At 42.2% G+C, this 16,631-nt stretch overlaps 1 protein-coding gene across 2 annotated transcripts in view; it reads right to left on the reverse strand.

Annotated features, from left to right (window-relative positions):
- The window catches only part of ARP9 (actin-related protein 9), a 312,878-nt gene that overhangs the window by 149,819 nt on the left and 146,428 nt on the right, over nucleotides 1-16,631 (reverse strand). For both annotated transcript variants that reach the window (XM_089438961.1, XM_089438960.1), the window contains exons 10-11: nucleotides 1,515-1,604; nucleotides 1,204-1,254 (exon numbers count right to left, since the gene is read on the reverse strand). In XM_089438961.1, coding sequence (XP_089295087.1) covers nucleotides 1,204-1,254; nucleotides 1,515-1,604 — 141 coding nt within the window. The remainder of the gene's footprint in view (nucleotides 1-1,203; nucleotides 1,255-1,514; nucleotides 1,605-16,631) is intronic.

A 16,631-nucleotide genomic window follows, 5' to 3' on the forward strand; every position in this document is an offset into this window, starting at 1 on the left:
TCAAAGGCTAACGACAAGATGGAGAAACTCCAAAATTTGTATAGTGAAACGCTCGAGTCACGATGACAACAAGGTTGACAAATTTCGATGGCCAAAGGCCAGATCAGACTGATTCTCTGCAAAGTTCGAGTAGCCAGAGGATCGAAGAGCTCTGATACCAATGTAACAAACAAAGTTCCTATACACAGCGATAATCTTCAGAATACTTTGACGACAAAGACATCCATTGGAGGACAAGTAATGTATATTGAATATTATATAAAAGAATTGATGAGAAGATTACAAACTAGGGTGAGGGCATGCTTATATACCCTAGGAAGGTGCCTCTTCATGAATGGTCATGTCTTTAAGACATGCCTTTTCATTACTAATGATTATTTAGTTAACTTATGATGATTATTATTGTTTACATTAGTTTTATTATTTTTATATATTCATAACACTTATCTGCCTCACTAGAGTCGTCCCCCTTGGAGCTGACCTGTCATGGCTGGATCTAATTTGTCACTTTCTTGGCACCAACGCCCGCTCAAGGATGACCAATGGGAGCCAAAGCAAACTAATGGACCATTGTAATGGGCTTACGAAATGCTGCTAGTACAGACAAACTTGCTAGAGTGAGCCGAAGAGAGAATTCAAAGCACTAGTGGAGGAGTTGACAAGATAGGGAATGAGTTGAAGGGACGGGGAGGAGCACAACACCCATCTACAATCTTCACAGAAAGAATGAAACACAAAATAATATTTGATAAACATAGTACCTATGATACAATCTTGTATGACATATTAGGTGTTGGCAGTTGCACATGAAAATTCAAAATTTAGTGCAATCCCCTCTAAGTAAACAGTTACAAACAAGCATGATTCACTGCATTGATTCTTGAGATTGTTGCTTATGATCACATCAGAGGGGATTGAAGAAAGCATTAAGACAGTTAAAACAGGATAATCCCAACACCTTCATCAGATAAATTCTCATGAAAAACATAATACCAATATGAAGTGCAGCAAATGGATATGTTCATCTACAATAACTAGGAAAGTGATGACTCTTATTTCTTTCACAAACAACTGTATTCACAAAAAGAAATGCCATTTTATAAATATTTCAATGTCACAGATCAGATATTTTTCTTCTAATATAAAAGGTTCTGATTATAGTTTTCTAATAACAACCATCAAATATGTATGGTAATAATTTACCTCTCCGCCAAATGGGAGAGTCACACCTGTTGCTGGCACAGCGACTCCATCCTGTATATCAACATGATCACATGTGTGAGGAACGTGATTACTTTGTATTATGAACAAAGGAAGAAATAAAATACAATCAGTATTTGAACTTTATTTGAAAACTCTTGATAGTTATAAATTTTTCTAACTGGGATTCAACTTACTAGATTCAATTTGTGGGATTGCATTTAACTTAGTCTCACATCAGAGAATCAGTATTAAATTTAAATGTGAAATATTGCCCCTACACGTAGAAGTGAAAATAAAAGATTTCAACTTGCCTCAATACACAAAACAGATGCAACTTGAGCACCAATATTCACAACACATGAAGTCGACACTCCATTTCCAAATGTTGCAGAAAGACTTTCCTGAAGCATACATACCATTACAAAGATTTAAGTTATTGTGTTTAACTTCATAACTCCAAATATATTCCCCAAGAATAACTTTCAAGATAAAATAATTTTATATCCAACAGATGAACAAAAAGAGTAGGTCAATCAGACCAAGAAGTACAATCAGTGACACTGAGTCATAAGTGTGCATAACACTACTCCAGAAGCATGAAACAAAGAAAAGACATAAGATAGATAAGTAATACATCAAAGAAAGAAAAAAATAATCAAAGGTAGATTTGCTACATGTCTATAAAACAGGAGGAAGTCGAGAGTGAAGATGATAGAATAATTGTCACCACATCAATAATTGAGAAGGCACCAATACATTGTTTGATGCTGTCATACTGAGAATGCTGTGGACTACAAGGGCTTGACTAGGTGGTCTTGGAAGGAAAAGGGGGAGGAGAGGAAAAGGTCATGCACTCTTTGTTCAAGCATATGGATCATGCGCTCTACGGTGAGCACATCCCCTAGTTGGGGCCAAATGTTAGCCACCAAAAGTGGCTAACCCCATAGGAGAAAATTATTTTCTTCATTTGACAATCAGCCAGTCAACAACCCTATTGTAGTCTTCAAGTAGCATTATGCCATAGTTATCCACATATTCCTACAGTCAGTGATCTCGCCCAGCTAGCACTATTCTTGAGGGAAGGTGGGTCATCTATCAGCAAGTACTCTGACCATTTTAGCAATCATGTGCTTTCATTTAATGTTATGGGCATATTAATATTATTCACAGGGCAAACCAGATGATTGACCACTCTTGAATGTATCCTGGTTCCCACTCTTCACCTAGAAAATTAGCCCTTGACTCTAGTCTAACGGAACCTCCTCTAAAACCTTATGGTTTATGAGGGGTAAAAAATCGGGGCATTGACTGATATAGCATGTCCATGTCCATATCAAAATTCAATGAGGTAAAAACTGTTAGTTTTTGTAGCATCGGATGTGTTCTAGCCACGAAATTTGGTGAAGAGGCTAGAATAAATGTATTCTCCAAAATACAGAAATCATTTCTGAAAATTCCACCTAGAGACTACTTAATTAAAATAATTAATCTTTCTTTAATGGTTCTTAAGTCATTGTGAGAATCTTCTAGAAGAACACATGGATCAAATTCTAGTTAATCTTAGCCATCGATAATGTTTTAATCTTGGCCATTGATGTCTCAACGAGAGATTATAAGAAGAAATTCGATGGAGGTTGGAGAACACACTTGGAAACACCAGAAATTCAATTTTGTTGGCAAATCGATCTCTAGAGTAGTAGCATTCAGTTGTCAGAGGTGATTCGGTAAGATCGAAGCAGTGAGAGAGGGGCGGGGATAGTAAGGCCAGAGGGAGATTTTCCAGTCCGGTGAGTGCATAGTAGAGAGGCAATGGATGCCACAAAGATGTAGCGCAATGCTTCAGAGGGCAACCCATATTTTGTTGGGGAGAAGCAGTGATTCAGTGCTAGAAGCCAGGGTGGGAGCCCAGATGCTAGGAGAATCAATCTTCCAGACAGCAGCTAGTCAGTTAGCGAGAGAGACGCTAGAACGCAGCACTGCGTAGGTTGAAGTAGCGGCTGCGCAGAGGCAGCAGAGAGCAACTCATCTTGAGCCAAGGTCAGTGTCCGACCAGCAGTGGGAGTGAAATTATTCTCACTAGCCTTTTTGTCAGTCATTTCTGTATATGGATTGCTAGATTTGAGGATCCATAGTTTTGTACTCAAATTTACTACTGCATAATAATAAAACCCTCAGTTGTTGCGCCGTTTTCCCAAGTTGGGTTTTCCCAGGGACATTGGTCCAAAAATAATTGTGTATTTATGTGTGTGTGCATCTATTCTTCCAACATTATTTTTCTTCTGCAGTGTTGTATTTTTGAAGGCTGCAATGTATTAGTTTTGATATTTACCGTAGGATGCAGTAAATAATTTGTTCAGTTCATTTAACAAATAGAACAAACTTAATCAGTTGTTGCAGTAGGATTCCAAATTTTGAAATTTTCACAAAAACCACTCTTAAACATCCTAAAACAATTAATGGTTAATAATTTAGATAAAAGGATGAAAATGAAAGATAAGGGAGTGTCAATTTTACCATTAATTACATAGCATTAGTATGGCCCTATGGTTGAATATAAGGCTTCCTCAATCATAAATTATTGTTTTCGGGGCAAAATTCAAGGGGTACGCTAATGCCCTTTTGATAGGAGGGCGCCCATAAGCACCCATTTTGGGGAAACACGTCCCCACATTGGGAAATGTTTCCCCATGCGTCTCCACTCATCAGTTACATTCCTATGCTTATAAGTCATTCACAGTGGTGTGTCATTTCCCCACGCCCCTGATCTTAGATGTGTTAGACGATATTTCATGTTACTTTGATTAGTCAATGTGATTTCAATGCTTAACCTCCTCATCTAAACTAACGCTAAGGTTTCATCTTGTTGTATACATGTCACCATTAAACGGATTTTTTTTTATCACTTTTAAGTTGGTAAGGATGTTACCATGTTACTGCTTCTAACCACTACGACATAATTACTATTGGATAAGTGTGCCATTAAGCTAGACCAATGGGTATTACTAGGGAATCAGGTTGGGTAGCATGAACAATCCCTCCCATACCTAGCATTTTCCATTAAACAATTTTCACTTTCCATCTCATCCATTATTGAAAAAATTCCCCTAACTTATGGTTAACTTGCCAAAGATCATCCAAAAGAGGGTCATCAAGAGTGATAAAAAGAAAATGCAAGCCTCAAAAAGTCAAATCAAGCCAAATAAAAGTCTTAAGACGTAAAGAGCAAAATAAACTCAAAAAAAGAAACTATTGCATTATGCCTTCCCCCCACCCCCCGCTCCCCTCAAAAGTCCTAAGAGCATAATGCCTATCCAAAGAAAGAGGACTTACAAAAAATTTAAACAAAAAATATAACAAAGATAAAAATATAAAGGAAGGGGAAGTGTGTGTAGGTTGAAGTAGCAAAATCTCCCTCTCACAAGACTTTGCAAATAAAGTAGACTCCTGAGTCCTAACCATAATTTAATCGGCTAGTTGGACCAGAATTATACACTCAATATTGTTTAGGAGTTTGGAATTTAATCCATATGTTATCCTTTTGTCCCCTTCATAAAATAATAATAATAATGTCATCAACCTACTTGAACTTAGAGGACTCGAGAAATACTTTGTGTTTTAGCCCAAAAAATGTGTAACAAAGGTAAGGTTGTCTAACTAGTTAGCTTTGTGAATAAATTGGTAATGTTGACTAAGTTACTTGTGATTAATTTATCTTGTCTATGTTGATGTCTAACCACTAGTTGGAGCTGGACCTGTTGAAGGTGTGTAACTAGGCATTGTCCATCCTATCAACCAATGTGAGCAACTACATGGTGCTCCATCATCTTCAATGGTCCACATAACCAATATTTGGAGCATTACTTGCTAGCACATATAAGAGAAATTTTACTCACCCATGTGCACACAAAAAAGCAGGGGAAGAAAATTAGATGTAAAAGAACTAGTTGGTCAAATGAACACAACTAGCTCTATTTATTAGAATTCTAGAAGTTTCAAAAGCACTTTGAGCACTTTATTATTTAAATTGATCTTCTGGAAAAGGAATAATATATTATTATTATTTTAGTTTTGACGACATCGAAAATGGACAAATTTTAATCACCATTTGTATTCTCCTATGGTTTTCGAGAGCCCATGGAATTATAACTAGAGGATTAGAGGCCTCCTTACTCTATAAACGGAAGGCGGTCTACCTCACTCAGTAGATTATTTGAGAGGAATAAAAATATTGTCAGTGATTAAACAATTTTACCCTAGTCTCTTTTTTCTTTTTGTTATCAAGATAATGCGGGAGGATTTACTTTTAAGCGGTGTTGTTTCTATAAGCATTTTGCAAGTGAAATTTTCTTTATGTTCCATTATGCAAATATTTAAGAGGAATCATTGCTAAAAAATTCTTCTTGTTATTTGTTCTGATATACAAGTGCTTATTTCTAGTTTGGTTGAATTGCTATTATAGATTTAACCCCATTGCAAGGTAGTGGTCTTGTTGTGTTTCTCAGGTGCTTGATTTTTCTTCTATACTCCTAGTGGAAGAAATTTGCAACAACGTCGTTTTAAGTTATCAGAGTGCAAGGGGGAGAGAAATAGTGATCTCAACAAAAAAATTCGATAGATATCTCTTGAATCCAGTATGCGCTATATTTATCCAAACCATCAATTTTTTGGGAATTTACTTTTTTTTTTCAACTGAAATTTTTATTTAGCTTTAAATTAAAAAAAAAACGGGTTTTAAACTTAATTATCTTTTCTCTTTTTAAATTTACTAAATTTTAATTTAGATTCAATTTTCTCTTTTAGTTTATTTTTAGGTTTTCAAAAACCAATGCCACACCCCACCCTCTCTCAGTCACACCCTCTCGTAGTCGTCACACCCTCTCGTAGTCGTCACACCCTGCAAGTAGCCAACAAAACCCTTTAGCGACATCCTTCTCAATACTGTGTGTTTGGGCCAATTTCTCATCTACCCTATCTCTCTATGAGGAGCCACATTGAAGCCCCTATTAACCCACCAGTTCACAAATCGACCGCACTGAGGCACCCTTAGCCGAAATTGAGCTCATATTACACCCACTTAGCCTCTTTACAAGTTCATTTTCCTCCAGCCCACAAAGCCCCCCACAGCATCAATAGTCCATAGCTGGTGGCATCAAACTCCACTGTCAAGCCTCAGCGTTTGAATCTTTACCCTCAACGCAAATTGACTCCTCCACCCCGAGTAGCCAGCTCCAATAACAAATCATCGATTTTGGCCAACTTCCCCAAAGATTCATGCGACATTCATAGCCGACACCCTCTATCTTCGTTAAAACTCAGTTGAGACCAAACCTCAGTCAAGCCACTGGCACCATATCATTATTGTTACTTGCTTATCACTCAAATTAACCATGTTGATTTAGGGTAGCACCAGATGTGCTCTAACCACAAAAATTGGTGGAGAGGCTGAGGCACATGAGATCTCCAATACCCAAAAAGGGTTTGCGCAGATTCTAAACAGTTTGGGAGATATTAAAATAATTAATATTTTTAATGGAGACCCTAAGTCTAAACTTAGGGAAATTAAAATATTAATGTGAATTAATATAAAATTGTCAACTCGCAGCGTAGCTTTCAACATGGCGACCTAGGGTTTACTCTGTCTCTGTAACGGAGCCTTGCTCTGAGCACGACGCCCCTAAATCATCAACTCTGAAACCTCTGACGAATACACACGCCAATCATTAGTACAACCTCAATGGCAACCCTGTCGGGTGAGGACTCTGAGCCTCCCCCCATGGTGAACATTGCGCTAAAGGCCAAGATTAGATCTGACAAGGCCTCAGCCTTGAAGACGCAGGCAAATCAGAACAATCATGATATAGAGGATGGGCCACAGGAAACAAAAGCTACACCCCAGGACAAGCAACATAACATTGCAGGGGATGATGAGGTGCCCAAAGCAACCTCTACAACCTACAAACCTGTAGCAGCAGAACGACCAAAGATTGAACTACCTAGTCAACGAATCAACACCCAAATCCAATTCATGAAAGATCATGCACTCATTGGGAAATTTATTGGGTTCTGGCCAACAGAGAAAGCCTTACAGGGATGGATTAAAGCCAAATGGAAACCAAAAGGGCACATCAATCTGTAGCTAGGACCAAAGGGGTTTTTTACAGCGATATTCAACTGTATTGAAGACCGAAACGGCGACCCTTATTTCTTCAATGTTGCAGGTCTATATCTACGTGATTGGATCGAAAGATTCAGTACGAACAAAGAATATCTGAGCTCGGCACCAGTCTGGATCCGGTTATATTCCCTTCCGTTGGAATATTGGGATGAAGAATCACTATGAGACAATGGAAACAACCTAGGAGAGTTCATTAAAATTGCCGAAGAAACAAAACTCAAAAGGTACACCTCCTACACCCACATCTGTGTCTACATGCATCTGAACAACGCTCTTTCCGACTCGGTAAGTCTATTTCATGATGATTTTGAATGGATTCAGACCATTGATTATGAACATGTCCCCTTCAGGTGTAGGAAATGTCACGCCCATGGACATCTATTCCATGACTACCCGCTTAATGCAAATCCCTCTTCCAATGCCTCCTCAGGACAACCTGATCCAGATGGCTTTACAAAAGTGAACTCTCGAAAAAGGAACCATAAAAAACCTGCTTCACAACCCAAAAATCCCCCTGCCAGCAACTCTATTCCCACTACTAGCAACAGCTTCGATATCCTAGCTCAACCTACCTCAATGGTCTCTGAACCCACCATGCACTCTGATGAGCTTCCCAAAACGCCCTGAGCCACCCTTAATACTGAGTCAATTCCTGCCCAAATCCCCGAGCGAACCCTAGTTCTCCCCATCTCCTCTTCCATTAAATATTCGGGCTGGAAACCTAACAGTATGGACATCGATACCTTTTTTATTGATCCCAAGCATGCAGTTGACATCCTGGCGGAGAGTAGTGAACCCAAGCAAATGGAAGAAGAGCCTGAAAGTATCGACTTAGGAGATCTTGACATATTTGGCCTTGAGCAAGCATGCAAGAAGAAAGAATTTGATAAAATCCCAGCAAGATAGCTAGAAAGTCTAGAGGTCATCCTATCTAGAGCACATCAGCAACGATCTTTAGGAATTCAACCAGGAAGTCAGTGGGATGGAAAGAACCTGCCCAAGGATACCAAGAAAAGGGGGAGAAAGACAGATCTACAAAGAACCATCCTCATTGGGGAAATGTTGGTGGAATCTGGTAGATATTCTAAATTAACAAGGTACTACAGGCCGCTCCCCAATCCTGAACCATGAAGCTCACATCCTGGAATTTAAGAGGGTTAAACAGCCCTGGGAGATACAAAATGATCAAAAACATGATACAGCAGGAGAAACCTCATGTTTTCTTCATGCAAGAAACGAAATGTAACAGTACTTTTCTCGGCACCATTCTCTCAAAAGCATGGCCAGCTAGCCACACAATAGCAGTGGACACTATAGGAGCCTCTGGAGGAATTGCAATAGCATGGAATCCTCAGACCACTACACTCACGGGCTTCCATGCAACCCATCACTTCATACAAGCTACCTTCCATATCATAGGGACCAATGTGCATGGTCACCTCACCAATGTTTATTTTGCACAGGAAGCTATGAACAAGCCAACAATTCTGGACACGCTCACGCTGCTCAACTCCACCAGGACTCATCCACTCTGGATAATGGGGGGTGACTTCAATATGATCACCAAATTAGAGGAAAAAAGAGGAGGCAGAAGCAGACTGGATAATGAAAGTGAGCACTTCAAGGAGTTCATTCAAAGCAGTTGGCTAATTGACATGCCTTTCAACAATGGAATCTATACTTGGAATAACTAACGGTCCGGTCCCCAACAGATTGCTTCTCGGCTAGATAGATTCCTGATTTCCGATAATGCTATCCACCTGGGAGGAGACCTTTCAGCCTCAATTTTGCCACTTTCAGGATCGGACCATTGGCCCATTACGCTTCAATGGCAAAGACCCAGAAATTCCACTCGAAGACCCTTCTGCTTTGAATCATTCTGGTTGACACATCCAAATTTCAACGATCTAGTTCAGACTGCGTGGAAAAGTTTCCGTCCCCCAGCAGGCTCCAAAATGTTTCAATTCCAGCAAAAGCTTAAATTCCTCAAAGCGCACATCAAGCAGTGGAACCACGCCACCTTTGGGAACATTTTCAATGCTCAAAGAGCCTTAGCTCAGGAAATGGAGAAAATCCAGCAATCCATCATAACTGACGGAAGGACTAAAGATCTCTTAGAACAGGAAAAGAACCTTCAGACACAGCTTACAGAAAGAGAAAAGCAAGAGGAAATCCTCTGGAAACAAAAATCCCGAATAAGATGGTTAAAGGAGGGCGAAAGGAATACAAAATTCTTTCATCGCACCGCCATATAGAGGCGAATGCATAACAACATCACCCAAATTCAAAATCAGCAGGGAGATCGATTGGAAGATCATGAGGATATTGAAAAATAACTCCTCAAGCACTTCAAAACAGTCCATCAAGAACCTCATATCAACAGACAGCTAGCAATTGAAAAGATTCTCCCACACATCCCGAAAGTGATAACAGATGAACACAATCAATTGCTCCTTCGTCCAGTCTCTTTACAGGAAGTTGAATCAGCTATGCAACAACTCAAGGAAGGAAAAGCACCTGGTCCAGACGGTTTTACCTCCAACTTCTTTCATAGATTCTAGGATGTTATCAAAGATGAAGTCTGGCAGGTAGTGGAAGAATCAAGAACCCTCCACTAGATGCTCCCCTCATTAAATGCAACATTCATTACTCTCATCCCAAAGAGGAACATTATAATACTCCGGACAAATTCAGACCTATAGCCCTTTGCAATGCCATCTACAAAATCATATCTATAGTTATTGCTTCCTAATTGAATTCGTTGCTTCCCCTGCTCATCTCGTTAGAACAATCGGGCTATGTGGAAGGAAGGAAAATCATAAACGGCATCATCCTCACCCATGAGATCATCCACTCCCTCAAGCACCACAAAAAAGCAGGTATGCTTCTTAAAATCGACCTCTCAAAAGCTTTTGATAAATTGAGTTGGATGTACATTCAAAAAATGCCAACAGCCTTTGGTTTCACACATGCCTGGGTTCGATGGGTTATGAGCTTAATCTCCTCTACTTTCCTCTCCATTCTTGTTAACGGAATTCCTTCAACCTCATTTCAACCCTCTAGAGGTATTCGTCAAGGAGATCCCCTCTCCCCCTTCCTCTTTGTTCTCATGGCTGAAGGGCTAGGTCGTATCATCAAGCATGCTCTCCATGAGCATCAGCGCAGAGGAATATCCCTTCATAATTCCCCTGCCATCACCCACCAGCGATTTGTGGACGATAACATGCTATTTGGGCATCCTTCGGTCCAAGAAGCTCAAAAATTCAAGTCCCTTCTTGATGATTTCTCGGCTGCCTCAGAAGCTAGCATCAACACTGTTAAATCCCAAATCTTCTTTTTTCATACTCTCACTATAACAAAAAACTCTATAGCCCGCATTCTAGGCTTCTTTGTCGCCTCGCTCCCCTCCAACTACCTCAGTGCCCCCTTAACTGACTCTGCTCTTAAGCACACCTCTTGGCAATCGCTCCTAGACAAACTTGAAGCCTGCCTCACATCCTGGACTTTTAGAGCCCTCAACATGGCAAGTCGGCTAATTCTAATCAAGGTTGTCTTACAGTCTATGCCTCTTTATCTCTTCTCTGTTCTGGCAGTGCCTAAATGGGTGCTAAAAAAAATCAAAGATCTTCAAAGGAACTTTTTATGGGGATCTTCTGGACATAATCACAAATGGCCACTGGTCAAGTGGGCAACAGTTTGCCTCCCAAAATACCTTGGGGGTATTGGTCTTTGGGATCCTCAACACAGTAATGCAGTGAAGGGAGCAAGAATCTGGTGGAAGTGGCTTTCAACTCCGCACACGCCCTGGGCGATACTATGGACTGCCAAATATGCTAACAACAGACCGACAGACGACTTGATCAGACTCACAGAAACGGAAAAGGGCTCCCTTATCTGGAATGCAGCTAGACAACACAGAAACATGGTCCATCAGCACAGTTTCTGAGAAATAAGAAACGGCAACAATGCACGCTTCTAGATGGATTCTTGGCAGCAAAGACCTAGGCTCAACAACATAATCACACTTCCACAAACAGAGGACGGGGTTGCTCATCAATGGAAAACGGTTAACCAGTACTAGACTCCCACCCTCAATCAAGTTTATAGACAATGGAAAAAAGAAGAGCACATAATTAGGCAAGGAACAAAGTTAATGTACAATAAATTGGACACATAACTTACTAACAGGAAAATCAGGTTCTCTGGAAAAAGGACATTTTACGATGGGGATACAAACCACATGGGACTTTCACCACACAAGAGGCGTACAACCTTGTGATTGATACACAAAATAACAAGGACCCTCTCTGGGACAAAGTTTGGTCTCCTAAAATATGGCCCAAGATTTCCACATTCCTATCGTTGTTATGTCACAAAAAAATTCTCACATGCGACAACCTAAGGAAAAAATTTCCATGGACCCTCAAGGTGCCCCATCTGCAAGCAACAGGAGGAAACCATACAGCATCTTATGGACTCCTGTTACTTGGCAAACAAACTTAGGGAAAACACAAGTTTTAGATGTCAAAAAGATGGCAGAGTCAAAGAAGACATTACCAAAACCATCCGCAACTGGGCTAAAAATCTGTACAAGAGCCACCTGCTAGAATCCTTATGGAGAATTGCTCCAAGCCTCCTCATCTCGACTATATGGAAGGAAAGGAATAGGCATATCTTCAAGAATCAAACCACTCCCATAAAGATCATCTGGAGCAATTTTTGCATCAACCTTCAGGAAACACAAGCACTCCAAACTTGGAGTGATAATGATTTTCCCACCTCTCGATAAGAGTGGATCATTTGGCAAAATTAGAATCTTAGGATCATCCAGACCCAAAATCATCCCAGTAGATCCTTTTCACTTCACCAAGCTTCTAGTAAATGGCTCCCTCCGCCACCTAGAATCACCCAATTAAATTTCGATGGCGCTTCTAAAGGAAATCCAGGCAAGGCCGAACATGGAGGAATTTTCGGGGATCACAATGGTAAACCTTTGTTGATTTTCCTAGGCACAACAGGATGGGACATGAACAATTCCGCAGAACTAGAACGATTGTGGCAAGGTCTTCATCTACCTCAGCAACATGTCTTCTTTCCCTTAATAATTGAAGGAGACTCTCAAATTCTCATCAATATGGCCAATCAAATTATACAGAGAACTCCAGTACACAAGTTGTCCTGCAGTTGGAGATTAGCAGCACGTTTACAACATATTGATCAATGGCTTGCCACCAACAGAGCAATCACCTTCAAGCACATCAAGAGAGATGGCAACAAAGTGGCCGACCTCTTGGCAAATTTAGCGGTGGCCAGTGAATGAACACTATACTCTAGTTCGCTCGACATTATAAAAGATGACATTCATCAACAGGACTGTATTGCACTGGTGCAAAATGACGCAGCACCCCCAGATGCGGGTGGTTGAAGGTGAGTTAATGCGGATACGACGTCGGTTTCGCAGGTGGTCGAGCCACATGGCCTTCTGTGCTCTTAAGGCAGGCCTCTACCTCTCAGCCGGCACCATTAATCCGCTGCGCGGATCGAGACCTTCCCTGTAAATTTAATACCATGGCTCCGAACCCTCAGCAAACCTCCATTCTGCCTCTAAATTGCTCTTGCCACCCTGATGCAGCAAAGCCAAGCTCTCGCACCGCAACAAGACAGCGTTGTAGGCTTCTCAGCTGTGTTGACCTGGGAAATGGTATTCACTTCTCCAACTCTATTTACTGCACCTTGCATTTTTATGCCTCTATCCCTGATTTGAATCCCCCTGTCATTCACAGTGTTAACTCTGCTGCACTCGTCCAGCTCCCAGTCTGTAACTTGACCATTTCAGCTCACTCCTTGCTGCAGCACCCCACTCAGAGCAATATGCCGCCACATCGTCACCACATGCGAAGCAGGCGCGAAGGTAGCCGCGGAAGAGCCATTCGCCCCCCTTCACCACTTCCCTCTGCATCGACTTCCCCTTGCCCTCCCCGCCCCCCAGCCCATCCACTTCCCACGTCCATGGCAATCATCCGACAACTCGTAGCGGAGGAGGACGAGCTCGTCTTGGTGCGACTCGTCGTGCTGAAGGGGCCACCCAGACGCCCATTCTAAGCGCTGCCACCAGTCTACTCAATTTCGTTTCCTCTACTCCATGGAAAGACCTGTCGTTATAGCCACCGTTTCAGTGGATTTCAAGGAGAAAACTGGGACGCATAATGACCCAGAACATAGCCCAGCGAAGAACCTGGTTCATCCGCCCCCCGACCATGTGCAGAAGATGTCGAGCACCAGTAGACAGCAGGAGGTCAAGGATCATCCGAGCACCAGCAGACCGAAAACTTCGAGCGGCAAGGCCCCCAACACTGCCAAAGGAGGTCTGGATGAAGCCAGACAGACACGAGACAATATGGGTGGCAAGCAGGCAGAGGATACTGATTCAGGCGAGTATGGGTGTCCGATTGTGGAGGAGAGAAGCCACCGTCTTAAGACACTTAACACTTGCATGCAGACAGGTCACATGTCTAGCTCGGTCTTTTTAGTAGTTTGTCTTTTACTGCTATTTTTTAACAGTTAATTTTGAAATTCACCATGACAGTTAATTTTGAGTTTTGGAGATGTAGCCCCTGTGTGGGCAATTGGCTTTTTCTTTCTTTCGTCTTCGAACTGGTTTCCCCTTTCGAGGCAATCTCATTTTAGTTTTGAAGTTCAAACTGGTCATATCGTTGTTCTAGTCCTGCAGAGGCCGAGGCCTCACTATGAATTATGTTTCCATTAATAGATTTAGTCTTACTTAGAAAAAAAAAATAATAATATATATATATATAGATAATTGTGTTAGAATGGTCCAAAAGACATGGATCAAGCCAGATCAATCTTAGCTATTGATTAGGGACTTAATCTCGGTCGTTGATTTGTCAATGAGAAAAGTATAAGAGGAGGCTTGAGGGTCACTTGGAGAAGACACCAAGAGATCAAGATTTCGACTTTCTGGGGCTAGGTTTGCTGAGAAAGTTGAGAGAGTGATCAGAGTTGCAGCTGAGGCGCAGTGAATACAGAAGCAAAGAGGCAAAGATAGCACCGGGAGGATCAACACAGTAGCCGGAGAGAGGGACGCAGAAGCAACCAAGGATTCACGCAAAGCCAGACAGGGCTCACACAAAGGCAGCCAGGAGCTGCGTAGTTCCTCAAAGGACCAACGTGGGTGACGCAGAGGGCCATAGGGCTAACGCAGTGCCTTCAGAGGCTGACACAAGCCAAGCCAGAGTGACGCTAGGCTAACGCTGGGCCAAAGTGAGGTTAACGCAGTCCCTAGAGACTGACAATGGAGTTTTGTGGGGCAGATTGGAGTTGTAGAGTTGCTGAAGTGTTTATCTGGGGTTTTAGCCGGAATATTTACTTCCGAGTAGAAAGGTACTACTACCGAGATATCTCTGTTGGGGGAGCCGGATTTCGCACCCAGATTGTATTTTGAAACTGTTTAATAAATCAAACCCTCAGATAGCTGCATCAGTTTTCCCGTAGTGGGTTTTTCCGGGGACATTAGTCCGAAATAACAGTGTCACTTGTGTGCTTGTTTCTATTTCCTTCAGTTGATGATTTGTAATGTGTTGAGCATGTACTTGTATTTATTTCCAATATTTACATGGTAAATATCTTGTTAATTAACAAAACAAGTAGGTAGGAAGCATGAAGAGTTTCTAACATGTCAGACTTAGAAATTCCAACATGGTATCAGAGTGTGGTTGCAGATCATAGGAGAACTGAGGACATCAGCCAAACAGAGCAGCAACAGCAGAGAACAGTTATCTCGAGTGACAGAAGTTGTTCCTAGCAGAATAGCAGCAAGAAAGGGGTGACACAATGCCTGCGTCATCAAGGTTGAGCCAAGAAGAGGCAACGCAGAGGCTGAGGGAGGCAAAGGCGGACTCACGCAGAGCCACGTAGAGGCTAGGAGGGTTGACGCAACTGGCTAAGGAGGTTGATTTGCGGGTATCGGGATTGCGCAGAGCCTAGGAGCTCTAACCTTCAGTTTGTTGGGGTTTAGGACGTTGTGGGTAAGTTGCAGAGTGAAGCTAATGGGGTACTGTAGTCAGAACAGTACCTAACAGCGTAAGGCCAAGGTAGAGGGAGTTGCTGCCGGGGTGGATTTCTAGCCAAGGAATCTAGATCAATGTTGCAATTGCACAGAAGAGTGGAGAGGGAAATCTCGACATTGGCAAAAGGGTTTCCAGGAGGGAAATCGAGGCTCAAGGATTCATACCGAGAACTTCCAGGAGGGAAGTAAAGGAGTAGCAAAATGGCACTACACGAAGTAAGAGGCCAGGACAGACTGGATGGAGCCTCAAACTTCGTAGTCTAGAAGGCCAGAATCTTATCCGTACTAGACAAGAATCGTGTCAAGCACTTCGCCTTGAGGATGATAGCTATCCTAGTTGATCTAGTTGATAACGACAGGTACGAGGATGCAATGGCGAGGGCTAAGAGTATCACATATTGCCAAGAAAAACACGACACAGGAGATGTGGGAGGCCCTGACCAAGTTGTATTAGCATACTTCCGTGCAGAGGAAGATGCTACTAATAAATCAGTTACAATCATACTAGATGCAGAAGGGAGAACAGATCAACCCATTCCTCGATTGATTAAAGGAGATCCGGGATCAGCTAACTTCCATAGGGGCAACGCCGGATCCAGAATTGATGATGAGAACAGCCTTGAACACAGTCTCAACAGACTGGGAGGTGTTTGTCCTGAGCATACTAGGCAAGTCGATCCTTCCAAATTGGGAGGAAATGTCGGCTGCTCTTCGCCAAGAAGAGATTAGAAGACTGAGCAAGGCGGGAAGCAGCGGCAAGGGGATCAGAATCAAGGCGGAGGAGGAGGAGGATGTTGCCCTAGCATCTGAGGCAAAGCAAGAGAAACGGAAGAAGAAGGACCTCACCAAGGAAAAATGCTTCCAATGTGGGGAGCTGGGTCATTATGTGACCCAATGTCCAAGGAAGAAGAGTAAGGGAGAGGCCTCCGAGACCAAGGCAGTGCCAGTAAGGGCAGAGAAGGAAGTGGAGACAAACAATGATTGTGCCATGAGTGCTCATGTTTCACTTCAGAAGAAGTGGGGAGACATCGAGCTGTAGTCAGGCAGACTATAGGCGATGAGGGGCAGGATCATCATGGTACCCAACCTCTTGGATTAGACCTTGCTACGGGAGACCCGAAGAGGAGTAGCAATACTGGCGATGTCAGTAGAGACGGATGTGGATGG

Source organism: Pinus tabuliformis, chromosome 9, assembly GCF_031772625.1.
Source record: "Pinus tabuliformis cultivar Carrire ecotype Pingquan chromosome 9, CPIR1, whole genome shotgun sequence".
In the NCBI taxonomy this organism is placed as follows: Eukaryota; Viridiplantae; Streptophyta; class Pinopsida; order Pinales; family Pinaceae; genus Pinus; species Pinus tabuliformis.